This window comes from Trematomus bernacchii, unplaced genomic scaffold, assembly GCF_902827165.1.
Source record: "Trematomus bernacchii unplaced genomic scaffold, fTreBer1.1, whole genome shotgun sequence".
NCBI lineage: Eukaryota > Metazoa > Chordata > Actinopteri > Perciformes > Nototheniidae > Trematomus > Trematomus bernacchii.
Window position 1 is genome coordinate 8,820,166 of NW_022987477.1, and position 16,171 is coordinate 8,836,336.

General features: G+C 40.6%; 1 protein-coding gene across 1 annotated transcript in view; it reads right to left on the reverse strand.

Annotated features, from left to right (window-relative positions):
* Nucleotides 1-999: 999 nt before the first annotated feature.
* Nucleotides 1,000-16,171, reverse strand: part of gpr158a (G protein-coupled receptor 158a) — a 64,771-nt gene continuing 49,599 nt past the window's right edge. Inside the window, 14 exon segments of the mRNA XM_034149334.1 lie at nucleotides 1,000-1,919; nucleotides 1,922-2,135; nucleotides 2,137-2,439; nucleotides 2,441-3,286; nucleotides 3,288-3,392; nucleotides 3,834-3,917; nucleotides 4,012-4,158; nucleotides 4,674-4,697; nucleotides 4,699-4,780; nucleotides 6,565-6,647; nucleotides 6,649-6,669; nucleotides 6,671-6,705; nucleotides 9,668-9,906; nucleotides 11,690-11,799. Of these exon segments, the coding sequence (XP_034005225.1) occupies nucleotides 1,516-1,919; nucleotides 1,922-2,135; nucleotides 2,137-2,439; nucleotides 2,441-3,286; nucleotides 3,288-3,392; nucleotides 3,834-3,917; nucleotides 4,012-4,158; nucleotides 4,674-4,697; nucleotides 4,699-4,780; nucleotides 6,565-6,647; nucleotides 6,649-6,669; nucleotides 6,671-6,705; nucleotides 9,668-9,906; nucleotides 11,690-11,799 (2,697 nt within the window). The 3' untranslated portion in view covers nucleotides 1,000-1,515.

A 16,171-nucleotide genomic window follows, 5' to 3' on the forward strand; every position in this document is an offset into this window, starting at 1 on the left:
TGTATTTTATTGTTAGCCTTTGTTTGTATTCATGCCCACATAAAACTTTGTTTTAGTGTTGTTGCTTTGGTTCCAGGTCTCAAAATGTTTGGTTGGAATGATGGCCATAATTAGGAAAATAAAACCCAAGTTATAATAAACCACTATTACCCTTCAAAGCAGTAGCTTTACTTGCCCTGGTTGGTAAATGGTAAAATATGTTAATTACCGTTTAGAGAAACCATTTCATTTTTGGGTTTTTAGTGAGTTAAAGCTTCTTCTTGTCAGACATCAGAGGTTCAGCTACAGAATTACATTTACACTTTAAATTCATGATATTGTGTCCACACACAACCACACATACTTGGTTCAAGCCAACAAAAGGATCCATGCTGGATTCATAAACAAAGCTGGTGCAAATTGTTCCCTCAGTATTGCCCCAGTATTTCTATCCCTACTTTTTACAGTGTACATATGAGCCATTTTGACACACATTCATGTTAATGCTGCTCTCATATAATCTCCACCATCCTGAATGAGCGTCTGGAAATATGAAAGCAGTAAAAGAAGTGCCTCTGGTATATATTAAAAAAACAAACATTATATATTTCTCAACATATAAACTGCTTTAGTTGACAAACCAGAAGGGTCCAACTAGTCTCAACACTTGGCTGTGCATGCTGTTTATATAATTCACCGTCACAAAGTGCTGAAGAAGAAGTATTTTGCTTCGCTTCAGACTGATACAAGACAATGCTAGTTAGTTAGGCACATACAGTACATCTCTGCAGACTTGGAAGCAATTTAATCTGCTGAGAACTACAATTAAATAGATCTAAACAAAAACTAAGTTTGGTCGGTATGTGACATCATGCCATGAAGTTGAAAATAAGAAGACAAAATGTACAAAAAGAACAGAGTCCGCCTTCAGTTCTCAATTTAGGTTGGCTAAAGTGCTATATACTGTTTTATATACTGGGAGTCCCTCCCTCTGTGCCAAGGAGTGGACACAAAATAATAATTTAACTTTATCGCCGACAGACCAATAACGCTCTTTGCAATTGTTTCCTTATTCTTTGGCTTTCACTTTTGCTGTTTTGTACATCAACCTTCATTTCATACTTCTTTTCCCCCTACAGATCATGTCATATCTTAGTCCAATAAGTGATGATGAGAATGCACAAAACAACCACCAATAATTGTTGACCGAATAGAGAACATGATATATGCAGATTTTCAACATTGCTAATGAAGTGAAAAGGCTGAATCAAAAGTTGCATAATTAGTCTAAGATTTATCCTCAGGATCTTCCTGTAATCATCTGGAATGCTTGTCATGACTTTATTGTTTTTTTACATTTTACTTATTTTCAAAATAGGTAAAACAGGAAAAAAACTCATAAAGGAAGGCAACTCGTGGAACTTGATCTTGAACTTTTCTTCCAAGTCACCGCACTTATAATAAAAGATTATATTGAACAATTTCAGAGTGAAAAAAGTATACATCAATAACTATAATTTCAATAGTCCATTAAGGTCATGCCTTCTTGCTTGATGTGCTATCGTCAAAGTCCCAGGGACAAACGTCTGCCTTTTGAGCACTTACAACACCGCCTTTAGGAGTGGGATTGCTCTGTTTCACGGGAGAAGCACTTTTGTCTGTATCTTTTTGATCTAATGAAGCCTCAAAATCCCATGGACAGACTTCAGCTGGCTTTGCTTTGGCCGTCCCTACATTTGCACTCTGCCTTTTTTCTACCGCCGGAACATCCTGATGACTCTCCACATCCCATGGGCATACCGCAGCCATTTTTTGTTGGCTTATTTGTTTCTCTGAAGATTTACTCTTGTCCTTAGCTTTTGTTCTACTTTTCTCAATATCAGCGTCTTTTGATTTCTCTTTCTCAACTGTTCTTGTGGAAGGGGTACCCTTCTTTTTGATGGGGATTCCTTGGTTTTGGATGCTTGAGAGGGACTGGGTGTCCTCTCAGAACTTGGAGATACTGCAGTGCTTTCATAGTCCCAGGGACAGACATCTCCTTTTGCAGATAGTGGCTGCAGCGAGTCTCCTGGTTTGGATGGATCTAAAAGAGTACTTCTTCTTTTACCTTCCACAGGGGAGGTGCCTTTTCTTTGTGTTGTTACATCTGGAGAAAAAAGCTGACTCAGTTTTCTTTTGGGCCTCTTCAAAGTCCCATGGACAAACGTCTACCCGATGTGTTTTGGAACTCTCTGTTGAATGAGGCGGTTGGGTCTGAGCAAGTTTGCTTGCCTGACTGTTTGTTTGTGGATTTGAGCATTCCACTTGACCACCTTGACTTTCACCTCCATCTTCCCATGGACATATCTCTGCTCGTACCGCGGTGGTCTTTGGAATTTCCTTTGAATGACTGCCACTCGATGGAGGTTGATCAGAAGCTTTCTGTTTCTGCTGCTGAGATTTTCCTCCCTTGGTGCTACCCTCCGTGAACAGTTGTGGTTTCATCTGGCGCGATGGATACATGCTTTTGGACCTTGTTTTCAGACGGCGTTGGGAGATCCTCCAGTTCCCAGGGACAAACCTCTGAGAGATCATAGAGGTCTTTTCCCGTGATTGGATCAGAACAGATTGTAGGCTGGCTACCGCTCACTGGCTGTTTCATGATCCTGCCCAATGACGCAGTCTGTTTGCACTCAACTGACTGGCTCATAATCATCTTGGGTTGGAATTCATTTTCCGGCTCTGCATTGGCCCTCGTCTCTTTGCTCTTTGGCTGACTCTTCTTATTGCTGTCCTCGGCGCTCTGGGTCTTTCCTGTCAAGCCCAAAGTCTTCTCTTTGGCACTGGCGATGACACTGAGGGACTTCTGAAGCATGGAGGCTCTGGGATGAATCGGTTTCTTGTCTGCGCTGAGGTTATGGGCGCTAGCTGACTTGCAGACCAAAGGAACCGATTCTGTAGATTCACTGGTGACCCCTACATTCTCACTGGACATCTTCTTGACCAGCTTCTTGCCCATAAGTGTGTCCAGGAGAGAGCCTTCAGCCGGAGTAACCTCCATCTTGTCTGTTGCTGAGCTGCTGGAGTCTTCACTCTGGTCACGGACATGGTCGTAACTGCTGTGGGACTTCTTGAGGGAGAAAACCTTGTTCTTAAGCGTCTCCTCCTTTGCCGGCTTTCCTGGGTGAGTCTGATCAAAAGGGTTCTTCTTCAACATGCAAATGCTGTTACGGTTGCTCCCATGTTCTCCAGCATCCTTGTCTTCACGGCTGCACTGCCGGTGCACCGATTCCGGAATCTCAGTTATGCGTCTCATCAGCGAACGACCCCAACCCTTTTTTGGAACTACGCTTCTTCTGGAGATGAGGGTTGTTTGCTAGCATCTTTTTCCTCTTGTAAATCTCCAGCTGGGAGTAGAGTTTCTTCAACTCCTCCTACATATTTAGAACAAATCAAGGGGGGAAAGACAGAAACAAGGTGATTAGTTGGCAGTTTAGATTGCAAAGAAGTGCATTCATTCAAAAATAGATATTTCTAATCAAAGCACTGTTACAAAAAAGCATTCTACTGCACAGAGACATGCAGTACAAATTCAGGAGACTTGACTAAAAACGGTTAAATTATATACTACGGAATATCACATGCGTGCTGATAAAAAGCAAAGACAGGACAGTTTTCGGACAGCATCAAATAAGGAAACGGAGTGTTTTAATGTTAGGTCTGAAACAGCCTCAAAGCTCAGGTCTTTATTTTATGGTATTTCTGTCTGTATTTCGATCTGACACAATGAATGCCTTCTGCTGAATTGGCTTGCCTAAATCTTTTGGTAGAGAGACTTCTTCAGCTCTAACAGACAAACAGAAATCTCTGCTCACGTTGGTACGTTTTTCCCAATGACTGTCGCAAGACCTTACGCCACAGCCATTAATAGAACTGAGATGGCCCATTTCGTCTGGTGTCTGCAATAAAAAACTACCATTGCTCAGTATTTCTGGAAAAGTTGTCACCAGGTTATACAATGGAGAATGAAAGGTTAAAGGAAGCACTTCATACCCGGATGTCTTCAGGATCAAGACTGTGTTCGCTCCATGCCGATGTTATGCTACTGTTCAGATACGACCCCGAACGACCCATGTCCAGCTCGTCCTCATACGCCTCGGAGGCTATATCATCTCTCATCTGGGTGCCAGCAAACAGGAACTGATGGAGTGGCATAAAGAGGAACAGCATTGTTTGTAACACTCATTCTAGTTGTCAACAAATCTTTTGAAAGTTCAGAGCCATCAATGTTTTAGTTTGCTTCTCAATTCCTCCTGACTTTCCCAGCATTTCTCTTCCCAACCCAAATCCATTGGTAACTACGGAAAATCTTTAAAATGTGTCTCACATATACAGCTTCATTCAATAAAAAGGCAAAATAGTTTCCTAAAACAGCTGGGAATGTCACCTTGTGTGTGGCTCAGTGAGGTGTTTTGGATAACAATAAAGGTCTATGCCACAGACATGTACAATATATATCAGGCTTCAGATACACAGACAAAACGTACTTGGATCATAACAATTCATTGGTAGTTTTGCTCTTTTCATAAGGTTTGTTGACAAGAATGTAAAATACAATCTCTTTTGAGCTTGATCCTTGAACTGGATTAAAACAAAAACAGTTAATAAAAAGACATGTAAGGTAAGAATGATACATTTTTAAATGTGATGATTACCTTTGGGATGAGTAGCAGACCCAGGTGTTACTGTAACAGTTAAGTGTGTGTGGGTGAAGAACAGTAACAGCATCCAGTCTGGATGGAGCTCTGGAGCTAGAGTGAACCTGTCAAATGAAACAAAGAGGAAAGATATTCAGGATGTGAGAAACAGACAAGAGGGAGAGAATGAATCTAGTTTAATATGAATTCAAGAGCAGTGATACCCAGACATATAGCCAATTGATTTGACTGGCTGTACATGCAATTACTATTAGTAATAGTAAAGTATTCATAATAATGATAATGCATGCAGATTCATCAATCAAGCTGCTCGAATTCCTAGTGTTCATTATTAGTTTAATATCTGTTGTTCCAGGGCACTAGTCTTGTTATTAAACAGATCTTTAACATCTATACAAGAGTGCCTTGTCAAATTCTAAATGTACATACACTAAAGGCAGTCAAGAATAACTAAATTATGCTATGATATTCATACTCGTTACTGTGTCTGAAGTAAACCTCTTAGATACAGATGGAGCCGGCAGAGACGGAGACCAGCAGTCTAATGTGTTTTCGAAATTGGTTTCACAATAAGGGGGAATGACCTTGATCTGGTCACAAGATTCAACAATTTTTAGACAATAAGACACTGGGCTGACTGTGTTGCAGCAGTTGGTGTAAAATGAGACAATAACACGGAAGAAATAATAGTCAGCCTTTTATTTAGAACAGGCTTTCTGCACTGTGATACCACATGCACGGCAAAGACATGAAGGTATGTCCTGTCGGATAATGATTCCATATACCACCAGAGTGCTTCTCTCCAAGCAAATGTCATCTAGCATTATCATTACAGTGGTTAGTTGGTAAATGGCTAATTAACAAACAGTAATGTGGTAATAGCTGTGAGGCATGAATGAAGGCAAAGGTCCAGCAGATGAAATGTCCAAAAGCTTTGAAGTCATCCCTCATTCATGTTTTGTAAGGAGTTTCGGTGCAGATGAGGATTTCATAATTTGGCATGCTGTCTGCTCGCAGACTAGCAACCAGGCACTTTCCAATTTATAAGGGGTCTTATTGGGCCATTTTCCGCATAGCAAGCCTCACAACAAGGCTGTAGTGGCCGATTAAAGAGGTTGGCAAAAATAATCACAAAGAGCCAGATGTTTAAATACCATCAAAACTGTTAAAAAGTCTCAGATTTCTCCAGAGAAACTGTCAAATATACGTCAATGATGCACACTTCTTGGTAATTGATTTTATTTTTATAACTGGAATGTGGCTGACAATAATTGAAGCTATTTATTCTGTCTTGAATACATAATCATTCTGAAATGGTTCATTAGTGAATAATGTGATGGAGCTAAGCTCTCAATTAGGGGGACTCCAGCTAGGATGGCTGTGGTGGTGTCAGCTAAAACGTCTAATTTAAATAAACTGCACGGTGCAGCTGTTTGACGTGTACACTGGAGGGAGGGGGGAGATTTCACCACAATAATAAAAAAAATCCTAGATGAACAGAGGGGTCGAGCGGTAGCCCGCATGTGATGGAATTAGACATCTACTGGAGGACATAAATGGTCAAAATGACAGCAGTGGAGGGTAATCAAAGACTATAATATAAAATATGGAGCTAGTAAATGTGGAACATGTTTGTGAATGTAAGTACAGCATCTGTATGTTGATGAAGAGGCTTTGGTTAGTGATAATGGTTGTTTTATCTTCCTCTTATCCTAGAGGGGCGGGGATCACCGCACCAGAATATAAAGATATGCCAGGAATTCAAATGAATGTAATGTTTTTTTTAGATAGATACTGTAGAGATAGATTTTAAGATACCTATCTTATATTCATGCCACCACATATATCCGCTAAGAAAATCTAAATGACAGAGAGGAAGAATTCTCACCTGATGACATAGAATATTGCCGTCAGGACAAGTTCGTTGTGAACAGCGATGGCCATGTAGCGAGGTTCGTGGAATGCAGAGGGCAACCGTCCTCACAGCGTAACACCAGATAGACGGCCCACAGCAGGAAGAGGAACTCAGCTGTAAAGCAAGATAGAAAATATGTCGTGAACACATTGAAAAAAATACATTTAATGCATTTGACCCACAAATAAAGTAACATACAACAACGAATCAGCCACTTCACAGTGCTCTCATTGAGCTAGTGCAAGCTGTTGTACAACACAGGTAAGAAAAGGCCCGGTTAACAAAGGCTATCATACTCATTTGTAACAGCTGTGGATGTATTCTCTGGACAATAAATGAATCCCTATGCACCTCCATGGCAACCCCATGTAATGTCACCTAGGTAGCAAACTCCACAGCAATAAACACAGAGCTTTTTCCATGAAAACCTGTTGCCATTATTTTCACATTTATTGTGTTGTGTGCTTGAACTACTGGGAATGATTCACACAAACATTATTCCTCACAACAGGAACAATAGATAGCATTAGATGACATGTAATGTGTTATTTGTGACGGCATGAGAGGGACAAAATATCAAAATTGAATGAAAGGAGATCTGCAGTGTGTCTGCCAATATGGGTTACAGATTCAGAATTTTTAAAAGAAAGAGAAGAAATCTCTCTTTCCTCCTTCATTATCATCTTTCCAATAAGGGAAACATGCCTTAATGAATGGTGCCTTATTACATTATTGTACAAAGAATAAACAACTTGACCAAAAGGAAACTTCACAGTGCATATATAAAACAATGCTGTAGAGTCTGCAAGAATTTGAGAGAAATGTAATTAAAATGCTATCTAATATTCCAGATTTTAACAAACACCTCTGTGATGCTGAAACTGCAGTTTATATATGATTGCTTTGGCTAAATAATAAATCCTGATTGGAATGAAGGTAGTTTTCTATTGTAATTGCATGCGAGTGGTGTGTGTGCTTTCAATTTATGAGCCTTACACTATGTAGGTGACGTCAGAGCTGACTCGCGCCTCCCTATTTTTACCCACTTATAATCCAAATGAAATGTGCATTCAGTATACAGTATCACAGCGTGTTGACTCTGCTGGAGGTCCATCTGTTTTCCCTGAAGTAGAAAAGACCATGGTTCTGACTCATTCAAGCCTGAGTCAGCAGATGTAAAACAGCATGCCGATTTCCTCAAGGCAAGATCTGCCCCCCCCTCTGAGATTGTTTGATTTCTCAGCTACCTTTATAGGCTGCTGGTTGCCCTCTGCTACATGCACAACAGGAATATGTCCAAAAATGAAGCCCTGTCTGAGAGGAATAATGTCTACTTTTGGAAAACAAATGAGCATTTCACTCATGTAAATGGAGACAAACTGTTTTTCCCACCCAACCTATCTTCCTCATTCTTCAGAGATGGCAAAAGTAAACACATCCTTTACTCAAGTAGAAGTACAGATACTCGTGTTTAAAATTACTCTAGTAAAAGTAAAGTACTGACTAAACTTCTTTACTCAAGTAAAAGTAAAGAAGTATGGGCTTCGAAATGTACTTAAAGGGGACCTATTATGCAAAATGCACTTTTTGATGTCTTTTATACATAAATATGTGTCCCCGGTGTGTCAGGGAACTCACAAAGTGTCAGAAAACAAAACCCTCTCTTTTCATCCGTACCCACATCTCTAAAAAAAATTAAAAAAAGGGGGTGCTAACAAGCAGATCCAGAATCTTCGCTCCTATTACGTCATTGGCGACATCCGGCCGACGTGACACGTCCCAACCTATCATCTCCGGCACACGTGACACGTCCCAACCTATCATCTCCGGCACACGTGACACGTCCCAACCTATCGTCTCCGGCACACGTGACACATCCCAACCTATCATCTCCTAGCTGAATCCCCTCTCGCAGCTGTGTGTCTGTGTATTCAGCAGGATGTCTGCAGGAGGCACTTAGAGTAAAGTTGTTATAATACATATAATGGCACTGTTCTAGCGGTAAACACTTAAGAAAGAACATGTTAAACTATGTGCTGTATCAGAAACAATGCGTGGCGTGTTTTGGGAGTAATATGCTCTGTGTTTACATTAGCAAGCATGCTAACACTCAGAGCTAACCATGGAGCTAACGCTGTAGGCTACTGGAGAGATTATGTGTAACGTAATATCCTTGTGGTAAATCCTGCGAGAGAGAAAGGTTTGAGCTCCATACTGTTTCAGAAATAATGCTTGAAGTGGTTGGGAGCATAATATGGCATTTAATCACCGCAGCGTTTAGCTGAGTTTCTCCCGGTAGAAAACTCTCTTAGCAGGGGTAAACTGCATGATGCTACAAAGGGGCGTGGCTAGCAGTAGCCATTCCATTTAAAGCAGAATCAGCCTGTTTGGAACAGGGCTGTAATAGAGGGGTATGAGCAGTATGAGGCATGGCTACAATGGGTGATATGTTTGGTATTTTAAGCAAAAAACTTCAGACATGTTTTGTATAGGTATGGCCCTACAATATATTTTTCAAATATAGCATAATAGGTCCACTTTAAGTAAAAATGTACCCATAACTACCATCTGTTTTATAGAGTAACTGACCTCACTTTATATTAATACAACAATAATGTCATTGTTAGCTAATGAATGTTTTGATGCTGAACAACGGCAAAATTACAACGTTTTCATTGGTCGCACGCAATGAATCTAATAATGATAACGCCACCAAACGCAGATTAAAAACTAAAGTAACAAGCCTGTTTTGAAAATGTAAGAAGTAAAAGTACAGGTATTTGTGTTAAAAATGTAAGAAGTAAAAGTAAAAAGCCGTCAGAAAAATAACTAGTGGGGTAAAGTACTGGTACCAGAAAAATGTACTTAAGTACAGTACTCCACTACTTCCCACCTCTGACTTTCTTTGACCTCCAAATGCTATCACACCAAACAAATTGCCTCCTGATTTTATGCCATGAATCCTGCGAATAACCCTTGTCTTCTCACTTTGCCCCTAACACACAGAGTTCAGTGTTCCATAAATCAATGTACATCACCCTGTGGAGGCAGAGGTCAGTACTGTAGCAGGGCTTACCGACAGCCATCATGTAGTCCCAGCGATCCAGCAGGCACATGCTGAACTGCAGCCCATCGGGCGTGTAGCCCACGTCGATGAGAGCCAACTTCCTGTCCGGGTTCTGACAGACAGCAGATGTCCAAGCCACCAGGAACCAACAGACGATGAGTAGGATGATGCCCAGCAGACGCAACACTCGCCAGCTGGTCATGTAGGGGATCCTCTGAGCAGTACGGGACAGGAACACCTTCAACACCCTAAAGGGGTGGGGGGTGGGGGGGGGGTGATGAGATGCTCACTTTAAGAACATTACAACAAAATAACATTTACACATAGAATCATATGAAAGACAGAATGACACAACTTTCTGAAAGGCACATTTTATTTTCTTGTGTACTGTACATCAGGGTTTTTGCTGTATATGAAACATCTCATCATACAGTTGTTGAACATGTAAAACGCCTTATCTCTAGCAAAGAGAAACCCCTGAAATTTGTTTGCAAGAGCTTGAAACCAAAGAGACGGTCATTTTTTATTTTGCTCCAAAACTTAAAATGACAGGACCTCTTGTGGCTTTACTATCAACGAAATGTGTCTCAAGACTAAAGGACTTCTGAAGGATGAGGAAAAAAATAGTCAATAATTCTTTTTTACAACTATCGCGGGTAATCATTTATATGTAAGATAACACAAGGTTTGGAATTCATTTGGTGCAAAAAAAAGGTTAGCTACCTTCATAGCGTAATTTCAAATTGTCTTCTTTAATTTACACTGGAAGAGAAGGCTCAAAAACTAAATGTTATAATGACGCTGGCAAAGGAACTATATTTAACAATGTTGATCAGGATTCTATTGAAATAATAGTATCTGGCAAATGGCTAGCAGATTAGGCAAACCTCATATGGGTGATTGTATTAAATGGGCCCTATTATGACTTTGGAGTTTTCCCTTTCCAGTATTTCCAAATTCACGCAGAGGGAGTTTATTTTCCACAGACACTCCCCGCTGCCTGAAACGCCTCGATTGGAATCTTTTGTTTACATCTGTAACATAGTGACATCACTATATGCTTAGGGGATGGACATCGCTTAGCGGTTGACCAATCACAACAGAGCAGGCCAGTTAACCAATCAGAGCTGAATGGGCCCTCGTTATAGACAGATGGTGAAAAGAGGTAAATGGAAATATCTTATGTCAAATGTATATATTTAACTAGACCTTAACAATGGAGAAATAAGCCCACAAGTACATGATAATATATTTGATATAACACAACAGTGTGGAGATTTAAATCTGCAGACAAACACAAGGACTGTGACTCTGAATTAAACTGTGCTCAACACATGACCAGCCATTGCTATTCTTAGGCTGTGCCCTTCACACACATTGATGAAGTGTCCACTGCGCTCACCACTAATGAGCCGCCCATAAAAAATTGATCTGTGCAATATGTTAACTTCCACCTCTAAGGGTTTACTGGGCTCGCATTAGCCACATCCTCTTAATCCGCATCTTCATTAGCCTTTTTTTTGACAGATTCACCTGACAGATTCGCCCCTCAGATGAACAATTTCAAGTGCTTTACTTTAAATACAGCGGACCCCCTGTCTCATTATCAACTATCAGTGCTGAATACCCCGCTCTCTCGTCTCTCCCTCCTCCAGCTGTGCTTTCCCTTCCTCTGATCTCACACACATTTGTTTCTCGTTTGTCTCTTGCCAACTATCATTCAGTTCTGCGTTATATATGAGATAATTTGGGGCCACAGCACCCCATGTCTTCTTAATTACTTTTGCTTGGCATTTCCCTCTTCCACCTAATGAGGCAGTGAATCCTCCCCCTAAACATGTGCAGCAGTGTAGTCCGGTGATGAATTAGACGAGGAACATGCTGCCTCGACACTTCATAAGTCCTTTTATAAGGAGTTAAGACACAATGTAATTGCACTTAAAGAGGTCAATGTAATCCGATTTCCTGGGATGGATAACGACGTTGGACAAATGGTTTTGTGTAGATGTGTGTCTAATGGAAGTGTGTTACCTGTACAACTTAAGAGTCAGTGTCCCGTAGACGGTAGCAAAACCCAGCAGGCGGACCCATCGCAGCAGGATGCAGCGGAAAACACTTGGCTGGAAGTAGAGAATCCCAACCTGTAATGGGACAGAGACAAAGTTAAAGGGGGCCCTTTGTGCTTTTGGGGGGGGTTGCCCTTTTTTGTAGTGTGTTGTACCTCAGCCATTCCTAGCTGGAGTCCCCGTAATTGAGAGCGTAGCTCCTTCACATTATTTACTAATGAACCATTTCAGAATGATTTATGTATTTCAAGACAGAATAAATAGCTTGAATTATTGGCGGCCACATTCCAGTTATATAAAAAAATCAATTACCAAAAAAGTGTGCATGTCAATGGTCTACAAAGGCTAAAATCCTAAAAACGCTAAAGGTTACCCCCAGAGGGAGTTTCTGACACACTCCCCCCTTCCTGAAACTCCTCCATTTTAATCATTTTTTAACTTCCATAAAATAGTGACTTCTATTGGCTACTGCCAAACACATTGTAAAGGGTGGGACAAATCTAAGCAGTTGACCAATCAGAGCAGACTGGGCTCTGGTCTCAGACTGAGGGTGAAAAGCCTTGTGCAGCACAGGCAGTATGAGAACAATAAAGCACTTTTTGAGCATTGAAGCATTTCAAAATGTCAGAGTAGAAGCCTAAAATACAAATATGGTGGGCCCTCTATTCCTGGAGAAATACATAGTTGTGGGAAGTGGCTGATTCTTCTCTCAGTGGACGGCTCTCTAATCATTGACGTAATGCAAAAAGCATTACAAAAATACATTGGTTGTTTCATCTGTCCTTCTTTGGAATCTAGGAAGCGCTTGGCTCATAGTTTATTTTTCTGTATCATTTATTCACTGCCTTTGTCAAGCTATTCAGACCTGATACATAAAAAATAATACATTGCTTTGACCTTAATAATTAAAACAAGATGGAACAGTGAATTGCATTGTTGTTTATAACCATCCTTGGCATAACTCAAAAAAACAATCATCAGAGCCTAACATCATACAAAGCTTGCCCTTGAGACAAGGAGAGCATTCACCCATGTTTGCTACAGAAAAATCACACTGCAATGTTGTCTATCCAAGTCCACAGTAAAAAACACAGATGGTCTTCCAAAGACATAAGAGACGGCAAAACAGAAACAAAAAAGAAACAAACATCTGAGGCGAAATAATTATCTGTCCGCTGCAGATGTGCAGCGATTCCCCCTGTGGAATTGTTAATGTTAATCGGATTAGCTAAGGCATTATTATGTTCCCTCAGGCTGTGGAGAAGACGCAGGCATGTGGATATTTTTGCTCACTAGGTTTGAGTCAGTCAAGGGACACGGAAGACCCAACGGGAGAAAGCCCACATCCTCATCTGCTCGCAAACGTATGCCTGCTAAACACAGAAACTTCTGCCTCAAATAAGCTCCATGTGACTCAGCAATGGCACAGAGCAAATAATGAATAGATGAGTTCTAAGTTGTTCATCTTGAATGCATAAGGAGTGTTTAATGCTGAATTCTACTTTGGGCAGGATAGAAAGCCTCTGAAACGACATTTTAAGACTATCCATAGACACCAAATCTCGCAAAGTCAAAGAAAATATCTAATACCAATGTGTGACTTCTCCTCTTTGATATTCTTTTAAAGAGGAATAGAGACAGGAGCTGATGAAGTGATAGCAGGTCGGGCCGGTGCGCTCAGCAACTTGCTGACGCACATTTAGGTCCGCAGGGAAAGAAGAGGGCAGAGGAAGATGAGTACAAAAACGAACCGGGGGAAAACATGTCTCATGACTCAGTTTTCGATTAAACTATCAAATAGCATCTGGATCTCTATCGCGTACCAGTTTAAGGCTATTGTTGTAGGTGATGGGATGAAGACAGATAGGTGTTAATAGCAGTAGTGCTCCCTTAAGGGCTGACTCCTGGATGATTTAGCAAAAAAATATTTGAACACATTAGCCTTTTGTTTTAATGGTACGATCTCACCTGCCGTTTTGTTTTCACTATTCAAAACCACAAAGAATTTTAGATTTTTAGCTAGTTTAGCTATTTTGACTACATAACTACTTTGTAAATTCCTGAACTACTGTCATATTTCCTCGATTTCAAGGTGTCAACTTCTTTCTTTTACTTTCACGAAAAATTAAATATGTTTTGTTGTTGGGGGTCGTACTGTATGTACATGTTTGTTCGACATATCTTTAATTATCCTCAATACAAACCGTTTTCATACTATAATTCACAACAATTTCACACATTGCACACACACACAAGGCGAGTTTTGGAATGAGAATTGTTTTTTACACCCAAAACAATGAGAGGCAGTGTTACTTTTGACATGCTCTTGCTTACAGATGGAGCCTCTTATTTTGGACCCCACCTCTATTAATGTATAGTTTCCATTATGTTTCAACCACCCAATGATATGTTGATGACCTTAACATTTGTATCGATGTAAAATATTAAGAAAATATTACATAATATGATGAGGCTTGAATTGTAGTTCTGGTGCTCACTGTAACACAAAACCACAAATCCATTCCCCCTGTGCTCTTAAAATACATCCCATCACTCAGTGTCCCTTATAGCTGCTAAGACCAATGTCAAGACTCAATTTCTGGGGGGAAAAAAGGCATAGTCATTGTCCTCAAAAGTTGCCGTGGCCCTCAGACAGCACAACACTGAGCAGAAAGTCCTTACGTAAGCCCGGCACTTTCCATCAGAAGGGTTTCTGGGAAGAGGACTGGCCATGAACCCCCTGGTTTCTCACCAGTGTGCAAAGAGCAGCTCAGTTTCTGCCCCCCTTTTCATTGCAAACCTTCCATTAATAATCAATGCTAAATGCTGGGAATCTTAGATTCATCGCTGTGGGAAGCGAAAGGGATCGGGGTGATATGTGTACGTGCGCGCAAATCTGCACGTTGGGGGATTGAGAGGCTCAGGGTGCTGTATACTTATCTAATGGACATCAATATCGAGGAGACTATTATCAACACACTTACTACTCTTCAACCTGCCTCCCCCCTTTTGTCTTGTCTCAGTTACAGCATGAGCAAAGGCTTCTGGAATGGAAATGCTGAGTGAGCTTTGCCATCATCGATCAGCCCTTCTTAGCACCTAACAGTCACATTTGCTGATGTTTCAAAAATGTTTAGATCAGTGTTACAGATGTTTGCCTTTTATAAGATGTGATACATTTTCAATAGAGTTCAAGTTCCTTTGCTCAAATACAGTATTTTACTGTTTGGAAATAAATAGCTTTTCTGACAATTATGTACATCTGCTGGCCTGGGTCCTAAGATTCCCTAGAGACCTGACTTAACACGACGTGGTTCTTTATCCGCCCTCTACAACAAAGCCTTGTCATGTGGAAACTACACAACAGAACAGTGTGTTCTATAGATTCACACTGATGTAACATGTAGCTTCCATAGGCAGCTAAAAGTTCTGGAAGTGTACAATGTCAATCTAAACAAGTTCACGGTGGTTAACTTGCTGACTTGGAACGACTTGGTCTCTCCAATCATTGGAAGCTCTTAAACTGAAATTATATAATGTTGCTAATGCACTTATTATCAATTTACTTGTAACAAACTGAGAGGTGGGGGGTCAGTGTCTTATTTTTTGGATGATGACATGATGGCTCTTAATGGGACCATTTTGGGGGGTTTGAAAGTGTTACCAACCCTTAGCACCATATCGACCACTTATCAAACACATAATATGCAGAAAGAAAATATTCCAGAATAAACACATTTTCAACAGCGATGTGTTTCTTCACTTGCCAAGACTATAAAGTCATGCAGACATCCCAGTAGGTTCCCAATGCTATCCATCTATATTGTTCCATCTATTTAAGATAATAAACGATAATCATTAGTTGAAATGCTATGATGGGACACTAAAGAACAGAGAAAACCTAACAAGAGCAAGATTCACACACTCAGCCATTTACTCATTCAATCAACACTCAGTCACTTAATTTGCAGTTATCTTTTCATTTCTAATCATCTCTCATTTCAGCACCCACCAGCTGGCCACCAACACACACAGATTCAGTGAGTTGGTTGGTAACCCTCTGTGAGGGTTGAAACCACGGTGACGCAACACAGCCAGCTGTGGTGCGAGCAGCAGCTTTCCAGGGAGTCTGTTGATGTTGCTATTCCATTGCAGTCATCGATGCTGATTTCCTAACTTGTTTTTAAGTGATGTGTTTGTCTGTCCATGTAAAGCGAGTCTTCGCTGCTTATATTGTAACTTGGGTTCCTGAGAAACTAGGGAATCAGAATAAGGCAGCAGCTTGAAGCACAATAAGATTGATCGGAAAATGTATATTAGCACTAACATTCGTTTTATACATATCTTTGTTGGGTTGCCACCATTACTTCTTTCAAATAGTGTTCAAATATGACAATGTTCTAGGTTGCATATATTGTAAATTTTACGACAAACGTCTATTTGCACA